This window comes from Dipteris shenzhenensis, chromosome 21 (assembly GCF_047967505.1).
Source record: "Dipteris shenzhenensis isolate YYH24624 ecotype China chromosome 21, Dip_SZ_1.0, whole genome shotgun sequence".
Classification (NCBI taxonomy): Eukaryota; Viridiplantae; Streptophyta; class Polypodiopsida; order Gleicheniales; family Dipteridaceae; genus Dipteris; species Dipteris shenzhenensis.
Window position 1 is genome coordinate 47536812 of NC_141616.1, and position 17238 is coordinate 47554049.

At 48.0% G+C, this 17238-nt stretch overlaps 1 protein-coding gene across 1 annotated transcript in view; it reads right to left on the reverse strand.

Moving 5' to 3' along the window:
• EDA7 (embryo sac development arrest 7) overlaps positions 1-17238 on the reverse strand; it is an 89961-nt gene that overhangs the window by 24934 nt on the left and 47789 nt on the right. The window contains exon 10 of the mRNA XM_087392592.1: positions 13550-13658. Coding sequence (XP_087248718.1) covers positions 13550-13658 — 109 coding nt within the window. The remainder of the gene's footprint in view (positions 1-13549; positions 13659-17238) is intronic.

Below are 17238 nucleotides of genomic sequence, written 5' to 3' on the forward strand. Positions count from 1 at the left end.
TCATTTTGCATGATGGAATCATATTTTGAATGCATGGCTGCCATCCAATTACTGTCCTCTGCAGCATCCTCAAATGTCAAAGGTTCTTCATCACTGCATGTGCTCTGAAAGGCATAACCAGTAAACAACCCAGATGCATGATGAGATTTTGCACGAGTCCTCGCAGGTAAAGGAGTATGTAACCTGCTGTCCCATAATGTTTCAATCAGCCACCTGGGCACCCGTTTGGATGACTGAATGGCTGTCCTTTCCTCATCAACTGCCTGGTCAATATTTGCCTCATCTATAGGCATATGTGGTTCAGCCACAATAGGCTGATTAGTTGCTGTACCGGCCTGCATAACAGCATGGGGAATCAAACTGGAATGTTCTGAAAATGAGGGACCTTCAGTTGTCATGGGCAGCATTTGTTCAAACACATCCCTGGAGTAGACAACAGGCTGTTTTTGACAGGACAGCAATGGCTGAGTGGAATCCTCAGCAAAAATGACATCCCTGCTTGTAATAATCCTCCTGCTGGATGGATGATACAGCCGATACCCTTTGCTTTCAACACTGTACCCCACGAAAATGCATTTGAGAGCCTTATCATCAAGTTTAGTACGATGTTGCTGTGGCACATGTGCATAGGCCAAGCAACCAAATACTCTGAGATGAGCGACAGAAGGCTTCTTACCATGCCATGCCTCATACGGGGTGAGATTATGCAAGGCCTTTGTGGGACATCTGTTAAGTACATAATTTGCACACATGAGAGCTTCCATCCAGAACCTGTTGGGCAAACCTTTGCCTTTGAGCATACATCTACCCATCTCCATTTCCGACCTGTTTTTCCTTTCAGCGAGCCCATTTTGCTCTGGGGTGTATGGAGTGGTACACTGATGGATGATGCCTCTCTCTGCAAGATATGCATGAAATTCCTTGGACATGTATTCTCCCCCTCTCTCAGTGCGAAGTGTCCCCACTTTTTCTGAGGCATAATTCTCAACCTGAGTAATAAAATGTCTGAATTTTGTAAACACCTCTGACTTCTCCTTCAATGGGTAGAGCCACGTGAAACGAGAGAAATCATCAATGAAAGTGACAAAATACAGATATCCCCCAATAGATGGAGTCCTCATAGGACCACAAACATCACTGTGTATAAGCTGTAATCTACGGACAGCTCTGACAGTCCCATCTTTGGGAATCGGTGTGCGATGCATCTTCCCCAAGATACATCCCTTGCATACATGGCGAGTCGGAGTATGTATGTGTGGCATCTCGGACACCATTTCATGCCTGTGTAAACGCAGCAAACTTCTGAAATTGAGATGGCCAAATCGAGCATGCCATAATTCAGCATTTGCCAACTGTGATGGGTGGTGGTGAATAAAGCATCATGCAAAGCACTCTCATAGTGATCAAGTCTGTAAAGACCGTGGCATAAAGTTCCAGAAGCCACAATTGTATCACCATCACTAATGTCATGTACGGTGCATCTCTCATCCAAAAACTTCACCATTAAGCCACCACGGGCAATGGCTGAAACTGAAAGCAAATTCTTTTTTATGCCAGGCACCAATAGCACATCAGAGAGTGTAAATGCACCACCATTTGCTGCGGTAAGTACAATCTTTCCCACTCCTTGCACAGGATGGGAGGAGTTGTTGGCACATGTCACCGTGCCTCCATGAGAACTCACGAAGGTAAAGGATTTACGGGAGCAATTAGCATCTGTGGATGAGATTATTCCGGATGCCTCGTTGGTTTCTACAATGTTGCAGGCCATCCCCGACACGTATCAGAATGTGTCCACTACTATGCGGCTTATGATGAAGGGTAATCCCAATTCAATTACCTTCGATGAGCTTGTTTCTGTACTCTTGCAAGAGGAGCAGTCCAGATATCATAGGACCGTGATGCGTGTGGCTGATCAGGCTTTTATTGCCAGCCAGAAAGGCAAAGGTAAGGCTGCATTTCAGGGGGGCAGCAAGCCCAAGAAAGATGCAGGCCAGCCATCTGGCAAGTATGAAAAAGAGGGTGATAAACCCAAGAAAAAGGGGAAGTGCAACTATTGCAGGAAGCCAGGACACTACATTAATGAATGTCGCAAGAGGCTTGGGAAGGAAAAGAGCAAAGGGGCCAGCATGGCAGTGACGGATAATATCCCCAAGTCGGATAACAAAGAGGCTGCAAATTACACTTATACATCCTCCCATGATGAGAAATGGGCTTTTGCAGTGTTATCCGTCTATTCATGATGCATGCCTATCTGTGAGTGATGCCAATGTATGGTATTTTGACAGTGGTGCTAGCAAGCACATTACCTCACAAAAGGATTTGTTTACATCTTCCATGGAATCACCATCAAGCATAGGAAGAGTCTCCAATTTCCTCTTCAAGTATGCCACACGGGCTTCATTCCTAACTTGGTACAACTTTGCCAAATTTTCCCAAGCTGCCCTTGCTGTTTTGCATGACCGGATGTGAGGAATAATGCTTCTTTTAACATATAATGCTATCAAGGCATGTGCATTGGCATCTCGGCCATCCCATCGACTCTGCTCTGGAGTAGGTGATTGTGATATCTCTGTAATCCGAGATGACTCACCCTCTGAACTAGGTAAAGGAGCATTTCTTGGTGCATGTGGACGCAACTGAGTGCCATCCACAATGCCCCAAAAGCCTTTGGCCACAAGCACATGTCGCATCATGTACGACCAGAGAGGATAGTTGGTGCCATCCAACTTATCTTCTGCACAGAGCAGTCCAAATACATCCCTTTCTGCCATTGCAATTGCACAGAATTTTTCAAAATGCACAAATCCCAAGGCAAATATCTCAAGACCAATAAGGCATGTACCTTCTGCTCAGACTTCTCTGATTCTGCCCTGAATGACTATGTACCTGAAAATAAAGAGAAATACCCCGAGGCACACGAACGTACCAAAAAGCCACAAAAATGAGAGGTAAGTTCCACTCTCAGACCTGCAACAAACAGCTTTCGATAGCTTCACAGGCGAATGCGCTTGAACAGCAGGAGCGGATGGACACGAATCGCCTATCGCATAGCATCCACGACAAGATGGTAGGGGTGGCCGCCAGCAGGAGCACAGGTCACACGCTGTGCGTTTCCACGACAGAGCTACGGCCAGTTAAGGCACAGGCATAGGTAGCCCGTCCCGTGCAAAGGCAGTAGTCGCCTAGCTTCATGTCGCACAAGAGCGGCAGCCTCCCAACAATGTGTCCACAGGCGTTCGCACAAGGCTAAGGCGATGGCGCAATGCAACAGGTGAGGCACAGGCGTAGCCAGCGTGTCTTCACAACGGCACAGTGCAGGGAGCTCTCCACAAGAAGAGGCTTCACACGTAGGTGTCGACCTAGAGCAGAGCAGGTCGTCGGGGAAGATCAGGTGGAGACGGCACAAGTCACGTGGCAACGGCGCTTCCACGCAAGTGTCGGCTACCACAGGCAGGGCGACGGCCTATTGAGGCACAGGCGTAGGCAGCAGTGCACAGCAACAGCTACGACAGCAGGAGCAGACGACGGCTTCCACAGGGGTGACTGCTTGTTGAGGCAAAAGCGTAGTCAGCCCGTTCTGAAGCAAAACAGCCAGGCAGCTCCACGCACAGGTCAATGGCGCAGCGCTCAGGCATTAGCGGCAGCTCCACGCACAGCTGATCGGCAGCAAGTCTCTCTTCCACGGGATGGTTCTGAAGCAACAGCTCCACGCACACTCTTCTGTGCGGACAGCAGCAGGTCGCCCAGCAGAGAGCAGCACCACGAGCAAGGTGACGGGGGATGGCGGCTGGAAGCTTCACGTAGCGTCGGTCAAAGGCAACGCTCTGATACCATTTGTTGGTGCAGAGACGAGACACACGAGGAGAGAGCAAGCACACAAAGCTCAAATGATTGATTCAGAAGATGTGACTAAAGTCACATCATATACATGGATGAATAAGGTTGTGCTTGCTAAGCACACCCTGCAGGTCACATGGAAGTGTGCCTGCCAAACTCGAGGGAAAAAACCTCCACTAGTTGGAGTAAAAAGTGCCCCGGGTCTACACCTAAGGTGTCACCCTACACTCCCAACACATAGGTGCTAACATACAGTGCCCCAGATATGCACATATCAGGGATGATTACCAAAAGATACTGGTAGACACCACATAGCTCTCATCAGTTCTCTCCACTGCCTCTCTAGCAACGTTGGGGTCTTTTGTCACTTGTCTTTTTTCGTATCGTCAAGAACTTGAAAACTCTTGACCCCTCCACATCGGAGGAGATTTTTTTTACTGAGGATTAGGTCCCATGGGTCATTTTTGGCCCCCCAAGGACGATAATAAATTCTATTTCGACTTCTCTCTCTCTCTCTCTCTCTCTCTCTCTCTCTCTCTCCCTCCACCAAGATTGAGAAGATAGAAGACAGTAGGATACCACACAAGATGCTCCACCTCACCTATGTGCTCCAGCACTCTACTCTAGTCTTGCGCTACTTCAGCCTAAGCCTTTGCAATTGGTGATCTGATGCTTCCCTGTTGCGACTTGCCCCTCTACTCCACCAGCATTCTGCTAACAGCCCCCTTTGCCTCCCCCGCATTGCCCTCTCTCGACATCTTCCTCTGCTCCGGCCGTCCACTTGGCTATGGTTCTTGGCCATGCTATACAACCACAGCTTCTCCGTACCTCTCCCATTTCCTCACAACCCTGCCCAATACAGCCACATTCGCGATGGTGAGTTGAAATCCTTATAGTTTGGATAAGTGGACTTAAAACCCTCCACCCCAAAAAAAAGCATTCGTCCTCAATTAGGACTCTTGTACTCCACCTCATGGCTTGGGATATGGATAAGGACAAAGGCAAAGTGGAGAAGCCCAAAAAGACAAGAAAGAAAAGGAAAAGGGGAAAGGTGCGGCTGTGGACAACATCAAGGACCACATCAACATAAGGTGCACTCGCAGCACGGGAACCATGCGGATAGCACCGCTACCTATCAGGATGGATTCACCTCTGCCCACCCACCTACTAGCAACACCCTCGGCCATAAGGCCACTCAGATAGCCACTCTTGATCAACCCCAATCTCCGATCCTATGTCCTCTCCCACTCATATCGTGTCTTCCTCTCCCCCCACGTGACACCCCCATCCCCTCAAATATTTGTGCCATATCAGAACATGACTGGTTTCTCTTCAGCCCATATGATGCCCACCACCTCCATGCTATACATCTCCCCCACAACAGCCCATGGCCCACCCAAATATCTTGTAGCACATACAGCAGCTCCTCACAGATGCACCACATGAGGGGCACAAAGACCGAGCAGCAAAGACAAATAGAGACCCTATGATGCCATTTTCTCACAGCCTAGATAGTGGCTGCTGATCTCCGGAAGGAGGGAGGCGACCTTCGACGCCGTAAAGAGGTAGCAGCCCAAAGGAGCAGCCCTACAGTAGAGGAGAGGATCGCCACGATAGAGATGGTCATTGAAGAGTGGGTGTATGTTGTGAAACGTGGGCCTGCAAAAGCAACCAGCCCCTCTGCTTGAGCAACAGCAAAGAGCCAGTAAGGCTCTAGGATCTCAACGCTAGGGTCAGCCGGGTTACACACACCAGCCCAGCCAGACTTGCATAAGGAGAGGAAGTGGGCTGTAGGTCTGTACCATTTGGAACTATAATGGAACCTTATGGTCAGGGCCAAGGAATTTCTCTAAGTCATACACAAGATGAGACATGGTCTTTAACATAGAGACTCATCTGAGCTTGGACTCTGAAGCATCCGCTACCACAGTCTGTGGATACGCATGGGAGTCTCCCTATTAGGATGAGACTAGAGAAACCAAAGAAGTACATGGATCTCACGAAGTCGCCATTTTGTACTAATCTCTCATGGGGATGATCACCGTGGGGAGACACGACCCACATCCCAGATTTCTCTAGATTCGGATCAAGAGCACATCATCAAGAGATACTTTCATCGAAATCTGCTACTTCCCTCTACAGACCTCACATTTCGCCATGGAGCTTCGCGAGGAGGGAGAGGCATCTCCATACTTTGTCTTATACTCGAATATCGACTCACGGGAAAGTTCTCATTCTTGAAGACTTCAACGCCAGGACTGCTGACCATCGAGTACCGATCATGTTGCCTGACATTGATTTACAAGAGTTAGGTATCTCCCAAGTTTCTGCAAGTTGCCAACCCTCGATCACTTCATATGGCATGGCTTCATTGAGATGGGTAAGATGCATGACCTGATCATATACAATGGTCCAATGGGACGGCCACCTTCCAATGGGCTCACTTGTTCCTACATGGAGGATGGACCCCATGGTTGACTATCTCATGGGATCCCATGTCTTCACCTCTCACATCACATACATTGTATTCCCCCGCTTCATCATGGAGATTATCATACATGCATTGTCTTTAGCTTATCCATCCCACTCCCACCCCCTTTACACCACTTTCTAGGAGATTCACTTTAACCACACGCTAACCCCCTACCCCCCAATGCCGCCCGCCTCTCCACTATGAAGGATCTTGATGATATTTCCCTACTAGAGGACAAAGCCACTCTTATCACCCATTCCCTACATGCTGCCGCCATCCAATCCCCACTAGATCCACCCATCCACCGCCCATTAGATTAGTCCCCTGCAAGAATGAGTGCAAGGCTTGCACCATCAGCTCAGACTCGAGACCAAGCGACCAAACACGAGTATCACCATCTGGTCTGTCGGAAGAAGAGAGACTTTATCCATCAAAATGCGGAAGAAATACTAAAAGTTTTAGCTCCAAGGATTTCTAGTAGAAGTTTCTCGAGTACAGGTCCACATCCCCTCTAACTGACCCGATCATTTGGCACACACGCACACTTTATGACATCCCTCATCAACCTACACTAAACCTCCCACATCTAGCACACCCTACCTCTTGCTCACTCTTCACCATTAGTGATAGCAAACACAAGCTACACAATGGCTGAGCCAAACATCATGAGGGACAGTGTACCTAGTACATTACACGTAGCCTAGCCCCGATCTTGGCAAAGCTATTCAAAGATCGGAACCCTTATCACCATTATCCTGATTCAGAAGGCAAAGGACCGCATGAATCCGTAAAACTACGGGACCATCATGATCAGCCATTGTATGTCCAAGATTCGTGCAGCAGCACTCGACACCATGTCAGCCGAGATGCAGAGTGTAGGGACACACAACGATGGGGCAAGCATGCTTTCAAGGAGATCATGCTCTTCACACTAACGGCTGTCATTGAGGAGGCCTGAGCATGGAAGTGGAGAGTTTACTATTGCTTTGTGGATTTCCGCAAAGCCGTTGACACTGTATCACGAGCCCACCTATTCAGACTACTACTTGATCTAGGGTATACTTACATCATCTGGGCAGTGCGGACACTATATGAGCAGGTATCAGATAAAGCCAAGACTTTTACTGGGTGGACAGAGGAGATCAAAGCACAATTGGATCAAATAAGGTTATCTATTATTGCAACCTTGTTTGGCCTATACATCATCCTTCATCATGACTCTGGGAGGTGCAGCTTCCCCCTTAGCTGGCTCCACAATCCCAATTCTACCAAAATCCCATCGGCCAGCAAGAAAGAAGCCTTGAAAAAGTTGCCTATGTTGAGGGAAGCTCCATAAGCTTCCTTGAGTTGAAAAAAGCGGCTTATAGCCAAAACGAGATCTGGCTTCACTACATTTTCGTGACAGAGTTGCTATAGAGGAGCGATGGTGGTGCTGGGGAGCAAGGGTAGACCACTCTGATACCAAATGTGGAAAATGGAAGCGAGAGACAATGGAGCTCACGAAGCTGAACTGAAATTGCAGCAACAACAATGAAAGAGAAGACTAGGGTAGTCATAGGGACAAAACCCTAGGATGGACCCTAACTAAGGTCAAAAATGGTGACTAACTCACCCACAAACTCAACCTTTAACTGAGGTTAGGAGTAAAACACCTTACAAAGGAAAAAATGCCCCTAGCCCCTTATTACATTGGCCGCTACCTTAGAGATATAAATATTTCTAACAAGTTAGAGGCCTTTTCCATCAAGGATGAATACCTCCTGTTTGGGCGTATGATATGTGTAACCAAAACATTTCGGTATGAATGAGTTACATGCGAGTCCATATTCTAAACATAAAGGCATTAGAGGGATCATTGATATTGAGAGGTACTTCCATTGGCCTAAACTTCACAAGGAATTTTCAACCTTCGCTGTGATGTGTGTTAGTCCATTAAATATGATACAAGCAAGATTGCAAGACTTTGGCAGCCTCCTTGGTGAAGATATCCGCGCATTCTCTCTGTCTGGCAATATACAAGTTATATCAGTCCGTCCACAATCATCTCTTGGATGAAGTGGTAGTGAACATTGATATGCTTTGTCCTTGCATGAATCAAGGGTACTTAACAAATGCGATGCAGCTCTGGTTATCTCGTAAAAATTCTCCATCAATTCACTATATTAGAAGACCTTCACGTCTTCCAAGATCCAACTCATTTACAACGACTCGTAAGATGCCATGCACACTTACTGGTACTGTGCCTCCATTAAGGACAAGCCACTCTAGTGGGCTGCAATCTTACTGCGCCATAATGACCCCCAAACTAAGCGCAAAGCAATATCTACATGTGGACTACCTTTATGTCCACATCTTCGCCCCAATCTAAATGACACTATTCATGGAAGTTCGTACATGATTCTGTAATTGAAGATACCCTAGAGCACGTGTAATTTGGCATTCCAATGTATCTAAAATGGTGCAGGTGTTAGCTCAATGCAGCAGACTGCCGACGAGTTGTCGTAATCTAGTTGAGTCCATCGACACTGCGATGTTCTCCTTGCTCGGTTTAGCCCGACTCCATTGAGGTAACTGCATCGACTTGGAGTTTTCCTTCTGCAACCTCTTTAAGATCTCAAGGCAGTACTTCTCCTACGACATAAATGTGCTTTCTTGTCCCTATTATATCTCGATGCCAAGAAAATAGTGAAGAACGCCGAGATTGTGATAATTAGGTCATTACATACAAAATTACCACCACCCTCTTGTCCCTCTCTACTTGGAGGTAAAGGCTTTGCATCTATGGCACTGGTGTTAGAAATTACCCAACAGAGGGTACGCACAGGGAAAGACTAATAGTAATGCCCAGGAGCTCACACAGTGTGCGTGTGGTGTGTGGAATCACAACCTTCTTGACTTATGTGCATAAAATAGATGTGCAGACTTATCAAGACAATGAACCAGCCAGATAGAGAAACCACCAAAATAATATATTTCCGTCCAAAGCTATGGACACAATACAAAATAGATAGATCCAGAGTCCCACCAATGGTGTGGTCCTCTAATCCTACCACAAGGTACTTCTCCTATCTGCTGGCTATCTCTAGACTCGAGCCCGCGTGCTCCACCTCGAGGGTCTGTAGACTTTCCGTCTAGTGTGCTCTTCTCCACCTTACTGCCTGTGAATCAGCCTAGGTGTGGGCAGCCCCTGCCAAGCTTTGTCTGCAGCACACAGGTCCCCTTGGTCCTCCTGAATGTAGGCCCCAAGATAGCTGTTCCACTGCTCCAACCTGCTTGTGAATGGCTGCTCCAGAAGATATGATGATCACAACACCTTGCTGCCCTAGAAGACAGCCAAGGTCCAGCCTCTAGGGAACTCAGTCTGCAGCTCACCTTCCACTCTCCTTCACCCCCAGTGTGAGGCCCAAGGGAGTGGCTTCTGGCTGCTCCTGTCTCTGCTCCTGCTCTGGCTGGATAGTTGGATGATAAATGAGGCCAAGAGCATCTGCTTTTATAGGCCCTAAAGGGCTGGCAAAAACACCGACCAGCCTGCAGCAAACTGGCCGACCAGTCTGCGGCTGGTCCAGCCCTATAAGGGCTCACAACCTGGGGCCTTTTGGGCCCACACTTCTAGGGCCTTTTACCCCTCCAATCAAGGCAGGGGCCCAGCCCTATATAAGGCATGCCACTGCCCACACTGCCCCATTTGCTGCTCCACCTGGCCTCCATGTGGCTGACCTAATCTGCTGGTCTGCCCTGCCCTTCTGCGCCATCTCTTCTGCCAGACAGCCCGCCATGCAGGCGCTTTCAGCCTGCCTATGCTGCCACCTGTGCGCCTCTTTTGCAGGCCCATGCATTCCTGTTTTGACAGCTGCCCACATGGCAGACTGTGTGCTGCCCATGTGGCAGCCCCAATATCCCCTTGTCTACCTCCCCCATGCTCTCCTCATATGGGGGCTTACAGATGGGGAGGTGACCTTTCCAACACCCCCTCTCATTGACACATCTCGGCCCAATGCCAACACGTCGATGATGATGCTCCAGTAACTCCCTAGTCGTAGTCCTCTAGAACTTTTCGATGTCGAAATCTTTTCCTGGCTTTTGATCCAGTGGCTTCCGCTTCCGCACACCATCCTGGTACATAGGTCCATCTTTGGTAGCACCTCCTGGCACCACCATCGTCCGTCATTCCTTCCTTTGAACTCGAGCAATCCAGCCGTCATGATCTTCCAGTTGTCCCCCTCATAATGAGTGAACACCTTGGAGTCTTCTAGGCACCATGCTCTGAGGGTCTCTTTCAACCCGTCCCAACCCGTCCTTCCTTTGGCAAGGTCTGCAACAAAAGTACATCTCCAAATAACTTGGACCGCGAACTTTAAACGCACCTGACTGAACCTGAGTCACCCTCCTTCTCGCAAGGGCACAGTCCTCCAGTCGTGGAAGTCGATTCCCAAGAGCTTCTGAATCAAGGTCGTCCTTCATCAAGGTCCCTGCCTTCAGGCTCCCACACCTGTGAGCCTCTTACTTGGGCTCTGATACCAGGTTAGAAATTACCCAACAGAGGGTACGCACAGCGGAAGACTATAGTAATGCCCAGGAGCTGACACAGTGTGCATGTGGTGTGTGGAATCACAAACTTCTTAACTTATGTGCATAAAATAGATGTGCAGACTTATCAATAGACAATGAACCAGCCAGATAGAGAAACCAACAAAATAATATATTTCCGTCCAAAGCTATGGACACAATACAAAATAGATAGATCTAGAGTCCCACCAATGGTGTGGTCCTCTGATCTTACCACAAGGTACTTCTCCTATCTGCTGGCTATCTCTAGACTCGAGCCCACGTGCTCCACCTCGAGCGTCTGTAGACTTTCCGTCTAGTGTGTTCTTCTCCACCTTACTGCCTGTGAATCAGCCTACGTGGGCAGCCCCTGCCAAGCTTTGTCTGCAGCACACAGGTCCCCTTGGTCCTCTTGAATGTAGGCCCCAAGATAGCTGTTCCACTGCTCCAACCTGCTTGTGAATGGCTGCTCTAGAAGATATGATGATCACAACACCTTGCTGCCCTAGAAGACAGCCAAGGTCCAGCCTCTAGGGAACTCAGTCTGCAGCTCACCTTCCACTCTCCTTCACCCCCAGTGTGAGGCCCAAGGGAGTGGCTTCTAGCTGCTCCTGTCTGCTCCTGCTCTGGCTGGATAGTTGGATGATAAATGAGGCCAAGAGCCTCTTCTTTTATAGGCCCCAAGGGGCTGGCAAAAACACCGACCAGCCTGCAGCAAACTGGCCGACCAGTATGTGGCTGGTCCAGCCCTATAAGGGCTCACAACCCGGGGCCTTTTGGGCCCACACTTCTAGGGCCTTTAGCCCTCCAATCAAGGCAGGGGCCCAGCCCTATATAAGGCATGCCACTGCCCACTGGCAGCCCCATTTGCTGCTCCACCTGGCCTCCATGTGGCCGATCTAATCTGCTGGTCTGCCCCGCCCTTCTGCGCCATCTCTTCTGCCAGACAGCCCGCCATGCAAGCGCTTTCAGCCTGCCTATGCTGCCACCTGTACGCCTCTTTTGCAGGCCCATGCATTCCTATTTTGACAGCTGCCCACATGGTAGACTGTGTGCTGCCCATGTGGAAGCCCCAATATCCCCTTGTCTACCTCCCCCATGCTCTCCTCATATGGGGGCTTACAGATGGGGAGGTGACCTTTCCAACACCCCCTCTCATTGACACATCTCGGCCCAATGCCAACACGTCGATGATGATGCTCCAGTAACTCCCTGGTCGTAGTCCACTGGAACTTTTCGATGTCATAATCTTTTCCTGGCTTTTCATCCAGTGGCTTCCGCTTCCGCACACCATCCTGGTACATAGGTCCATCTTTGGTAGCACCTCCTGGCACCACCATCTTCCGTCATTCCTACCTTTGAACTCGAGCAATCCAGCCGTCACGATCTTCCAGTTGTCCCCCTCATAATGAGTGAACACCCTGGAGTCTTCTAGGCACCATGCTCTGAGGGTTTGTTTCAACCCGTCCTTCCTTTGGCAAGGTCTGCAACAAAAGCACATCTCGAGATAACCTGGACTGCGAACTTTAAACGCACATGACTGAACCTGAGTCACCCTCCTTCTCGCAAGGGCACTGTCATGTCTTCGTCATGTGCAAAGCACCAATGTCCGCATACCAATCCTCACCTCTCGGAGTCATTGCCAACGAAGAACTCTATCACTCAGGCCAAGCACATGCCCTCCTTGATGATGTTGGCTGCCTCTGCTCTTACCGGATTCGGCCTAGCCTTTCTCGAACCGCCTTGTCCTAGACCCGTCTTCTGCTCCACAGCTTTGGGAAAGTGTCCCAATTTGCCACAGTTGGAGCTGGCTTACCGAATCTGTCTTGTCAAATTTTGGGCATCCTGAAGTGATTTCTTTGAGCATCGTCCTCTTGTGTGATTTCTCCCCTTGTATCTTCAGTTTGGTATCAGAGCCATGGAGAAGAACTGAAATGCTGTTGTGAGGAAGCTTGAAGAAAAGAAGCTGGAAGTTCACAGGAAGCTTGAAGAAAAGAAGCTAGAAGAGGCAGCTTCAATAGGCCTCTGCCTTCGGAGAGTAGCAAATGAGCTCATACCCAATGGGCCACCTGTAGATTCACTTGTGTCTTCTTTGAAATTACACATGTTGAAGCAATATGAAGAAAGGGATAGACCCATGTTGAAGCACACGGTTCTGTAATCTCATTCTCAACTTCCAAGGAGGCTATCAAAATGCTTCTTCCATACTGAGCATCAATTTTCATTGAGCACTTTTGGAGCAGCTGTTCGATTGACTAAATTCGGATCCAATTGGAGATTTTACCAGTTCTGCAGCAGCTACTTGTTCAAAGTTTCGATTGCCCAAATGATGAGGCTCACGTGAGTGCGTTGGCTGGTTGTCTATGCTTTACCGCCCTTTTGTTGGCCTTGAGGCCAGTTTCAATAGGTGCCTTATCACCTTGGTGATGATGTGGTAGTCAGCTTGCTGGCATGTGTCAGCTTCAAATGAATACCTTATCTCCTCTGTGATCTTCAACATAGCTCAATAATACGGATTACTTTTACAAAACAAAAAACAGGAATAGTATCACAGAAAATGGAATCCCTAGCTCATTTTATACAAAGGCCACATTACATTGCTGAGTTCCGTGACATATAAACTACTTGCAACATGTCCACCCTTGACTGAACTAAATAAGATTGACTTTCAAGCATACACATTATACTTACCGTGTCAGGATCCCAGATCCTGACAACACGATGATCAGCACTGATAATGTGCCTTTTTGTAGTGCTCAAACTTTCATGCCATTTTATATCCACAATAGGTGTGCCATACCTGCAAAGTTTTACATACACTTGTTATGCCCATCTCGACCAGCAGCTTAATATAGTGAAACTAATTAATGTCTAATTCCCAACTATCCAAAGAGATGCAACTGCAAAATGAAGGCCACTAAACACTAGAGCACAACTTCAAGATTGAGGATCTGATATTCTTCATCATAGAACGCAAAATCAAGAGATGCAATAACAACTTCCACTTCACATCACACATCCCAAATTGTTAATCTCATGCTAGCGTAGAAATGTGCTATTTTCTTCAGTAATGTGGGTCCAAACTAGCTCCAATGCTACATGCAGCTTCATGACCAAATGTACTCTTGCAGAATGTAACATCGGTATGGCTGCAGTTAGACTCAAAGCAGCAGCGGCGGCTACCGTAGAGAAGGGAGCCGTCATTGGGACCACTGGCTCCAATCAGCTAGCAAAAAGAGAACAGAAATTTTGATCGGAGCCTTTTAAAAAGCCTATTGAACATTGCATCAACATGCTCATGTGTGACATTAGGAATCCCAAATGCAAAAATCTCAAATATGACCCTTGCTATGAGGAGGGAGAGAAGTGTAGAAAGATGTTAGTCTTTATTTTCAAAACCACAATTTTCAATTTGCAAGAACAAAAATCTTGGTGGGGCAATAAAACTGCCATTTGGTAGTCGACCAGCGTATCGCACACTCATAGTCACATATCAATTTGTAGCGCAGAGGCTCATTAAACATCCATATGTATATTGTTGTTGAGATGCTCATTGAACATTCATAGGTATATTTCCAAATGTCAACCAGAAAATAAACCTCTATATAAAAATGTTTCCCACGATTGTTTCAAAAGCATTGGAGAGCTACAGCCTGCGAGGATAAATGCCACAAAAACAGAGATCATATTGACTTCATAAATGTTCTAGCTCTGTGAGCACGGTAAGGGTGTGATTGAAGCAAGTATTCAACTCCAGCTTTCTCCAACGTAATGTACATGTGACTGACGCTTATTGTCATGCCACATCATGTCCTATATCAATAATAAGGATCCCGTCAAGAATCTCGGTGTGAACATGTCTGAAATCTGGCGATGGTATCCATGTATGATGTACTCATGGACAGCATTAGACTAACTAATGTGGAGACTGACAAGCCTCTTTATACAATTGCAAAATCTGTGGATACTCTAAGAAAATTTCTCCATCCACCCCCTTGGCATCTGGTGCCAAATAATTCTTAAACTTTACAAGGTACAGTTGGAGACCATGCCTCGGGGCCCTTTCTTTTCTGTGTGAAACACAATCTGCTCGGGTTGGAGGATCTTCTCCATCTCTTCCTTTGTACTTCTTCAAACACTCACATAAAACGTATAGTGAATCTTCTAGTGCTCGGGCAACTATAATCAGAATGCAGCTTCATTGATTGGCTTGGTGATCTGGAAAGGTCCATAATCTATCTTTGTAAGACTAGAATATATCGATTTGGAAAGGTCCATAATACTATGGAAAGCTTTGGATACACCTTCTCTTTCCCTTCAGCTTGCTGAGCCTTGCTTTCTCGAACTTGAGTGATACGTCTGGCAATTCAATTTTTTCTACTTATCCGCAACCCTCTTATGCTTTCCTCTAGATCTCTCCATTGTTGTCTGTATCTATGCAAAAGTTGTATCCAAGTCTCTCACATACTAGTCGGCTAGAAATATCTCACCTTTGGTCCTTAGGATGGGTGGCAAGATCACCTTCCCATAAAACCACGTCAAAAGGTGCTCTTCTTGTGGAGCTATGAGTGGCGTTGTTGTAGGCAAACTTCACTAAACGAAGATATTTCTCCCATTCTGAATTTTTCTCAGCCACATAGCATTTCAGAAGATCTAGCACTGTAGAATTAGCAATTTCACTCAGGTCTTCAATTTTAGAGTGAAAAGAAGATGAAAACTCAAACCTTGTTCCCATATTATCAAACAATGCTCTCCAGAATTGACTTTGTCATCTTTGGGTCTCTGTGGATCTGAGAATCCCATGATACTTGAAGAAAGATCTGCACTAAGAATACTCTTGCCATGTGGTCTACTGTAATTGTTTTCCTGCAGGTATGAAGTGTGCCTATTTGCTAAATCCGTCAATGATAGTTCATATACCATCGTTCCCCCACTTTGACATAGGAAGATCAAAGCTAAAATCCATAGCTATGCTTTCCCATGGTGCCTGGGGCACTCAAGGAGGCATCAAAAGTCCAAGTGTTTTCTATCTATCCATGATACTCACTTTTAGATCTATCCTGCTAAATATTGACCCTCTCTCCAACTTATCCACCAGCACATCATCTAGGCACTGAATGAGGAAACGATTTTTTAAGGTCATCCTATTAAGAGCACTGCAATCTCTACACATGCGAAATGACCCATCCTTGTTTGAACTAGCAACATAGTTGAAGAACTAGGTCTAATGAGCCCTTTATAAAGTAAATCTTGTACCTCGGTCATAATTTCCTCTCTCTGAGTTGCAGTCATCAGGTGGCCGGTTTGGGTAGGAGTTCGATGTTGTGATCCTTTGAATGCTGGTGGTAATTCTCCTGGAATGGCCATAGGTTTTGATAAGTGGTAGACACATCCTTGGACACTTGCTCCATGTGGCCAGCTACAAATAGATTATGAAATCCGGGATCCTTCTTCAACTCCTCTAGCTCTTGAATTTTGGCCTTTACCGCCTCTTCATCAAGTTCTTTGGCTGAACTTGGCTGTTCGCTGCTCATGCTTTCTCTATCTCTAGAATCGGCCATGCTAAATAAGTGTGTGCTGTCTCTCTCGAATCGCAGATCTGCTCTCTATACGTTCGTATATTCCGCTTGTAACAGGTAGATAGCCTAACTCACTCTCTCGCCTACTCAATACTATCTGAACTGAAAGAATGATGCACTCAAAAACACACGTGGAACTGTGGAGTGAGTGTAAGAATCAGAGGGAAAGAATATAGCAGGCCTCCCGAGAAAGAAAATGAATAATGAACAAAGCCTGGGCCAGAGGGCTGAACACAACTGTAAATAGACAAGTACTGTATGGAGGGGAGCCCCTCACTACAAAAGAGTGAACGAAGCACTACTGTAGACTAGCTGGAGGAGACGGACGCTCCTGCGAGCTTCCCCTCCCCTCCCCTTCGCTCCCTACCTCCCCTTCGCTCCCCTACCTCCCCTTCGCTCCCCCCCCTCCCCTCGCCGCGTCCACCTCCACCCCTCCCGTCCGCCCTCGACCCCCCGTCCCCTCTCCTCCCCCCCCTCGCTCCAACCCGCCCCTCGCCTCACCTCGCCTCACCCCGCTACCCCTCGCCTCACCTCCGCCCCTCGCTCCATCCCGCCCCTCGCCTCACCTCCGCCCCTCGCCTCACCTCCGCCCCTCGCTCCACCCCGCCCCCTCGCTCCATCCCCGCCCCTTACCTCCGCTCCATCCCGCCCCCCCGCTCCAACCCGCCCCTCGCCCCCGCCCCAACCCCCTCCCCCCCCCCCTCGCCGCCGCTCCAGCCGCCCCCTCCGCTCCATCCCGCCTCGCTTCCCCCGCCTCCGCTCCAGCCCGCCTCGCCTCACCTCGCCCGCCTCCGCTCCATC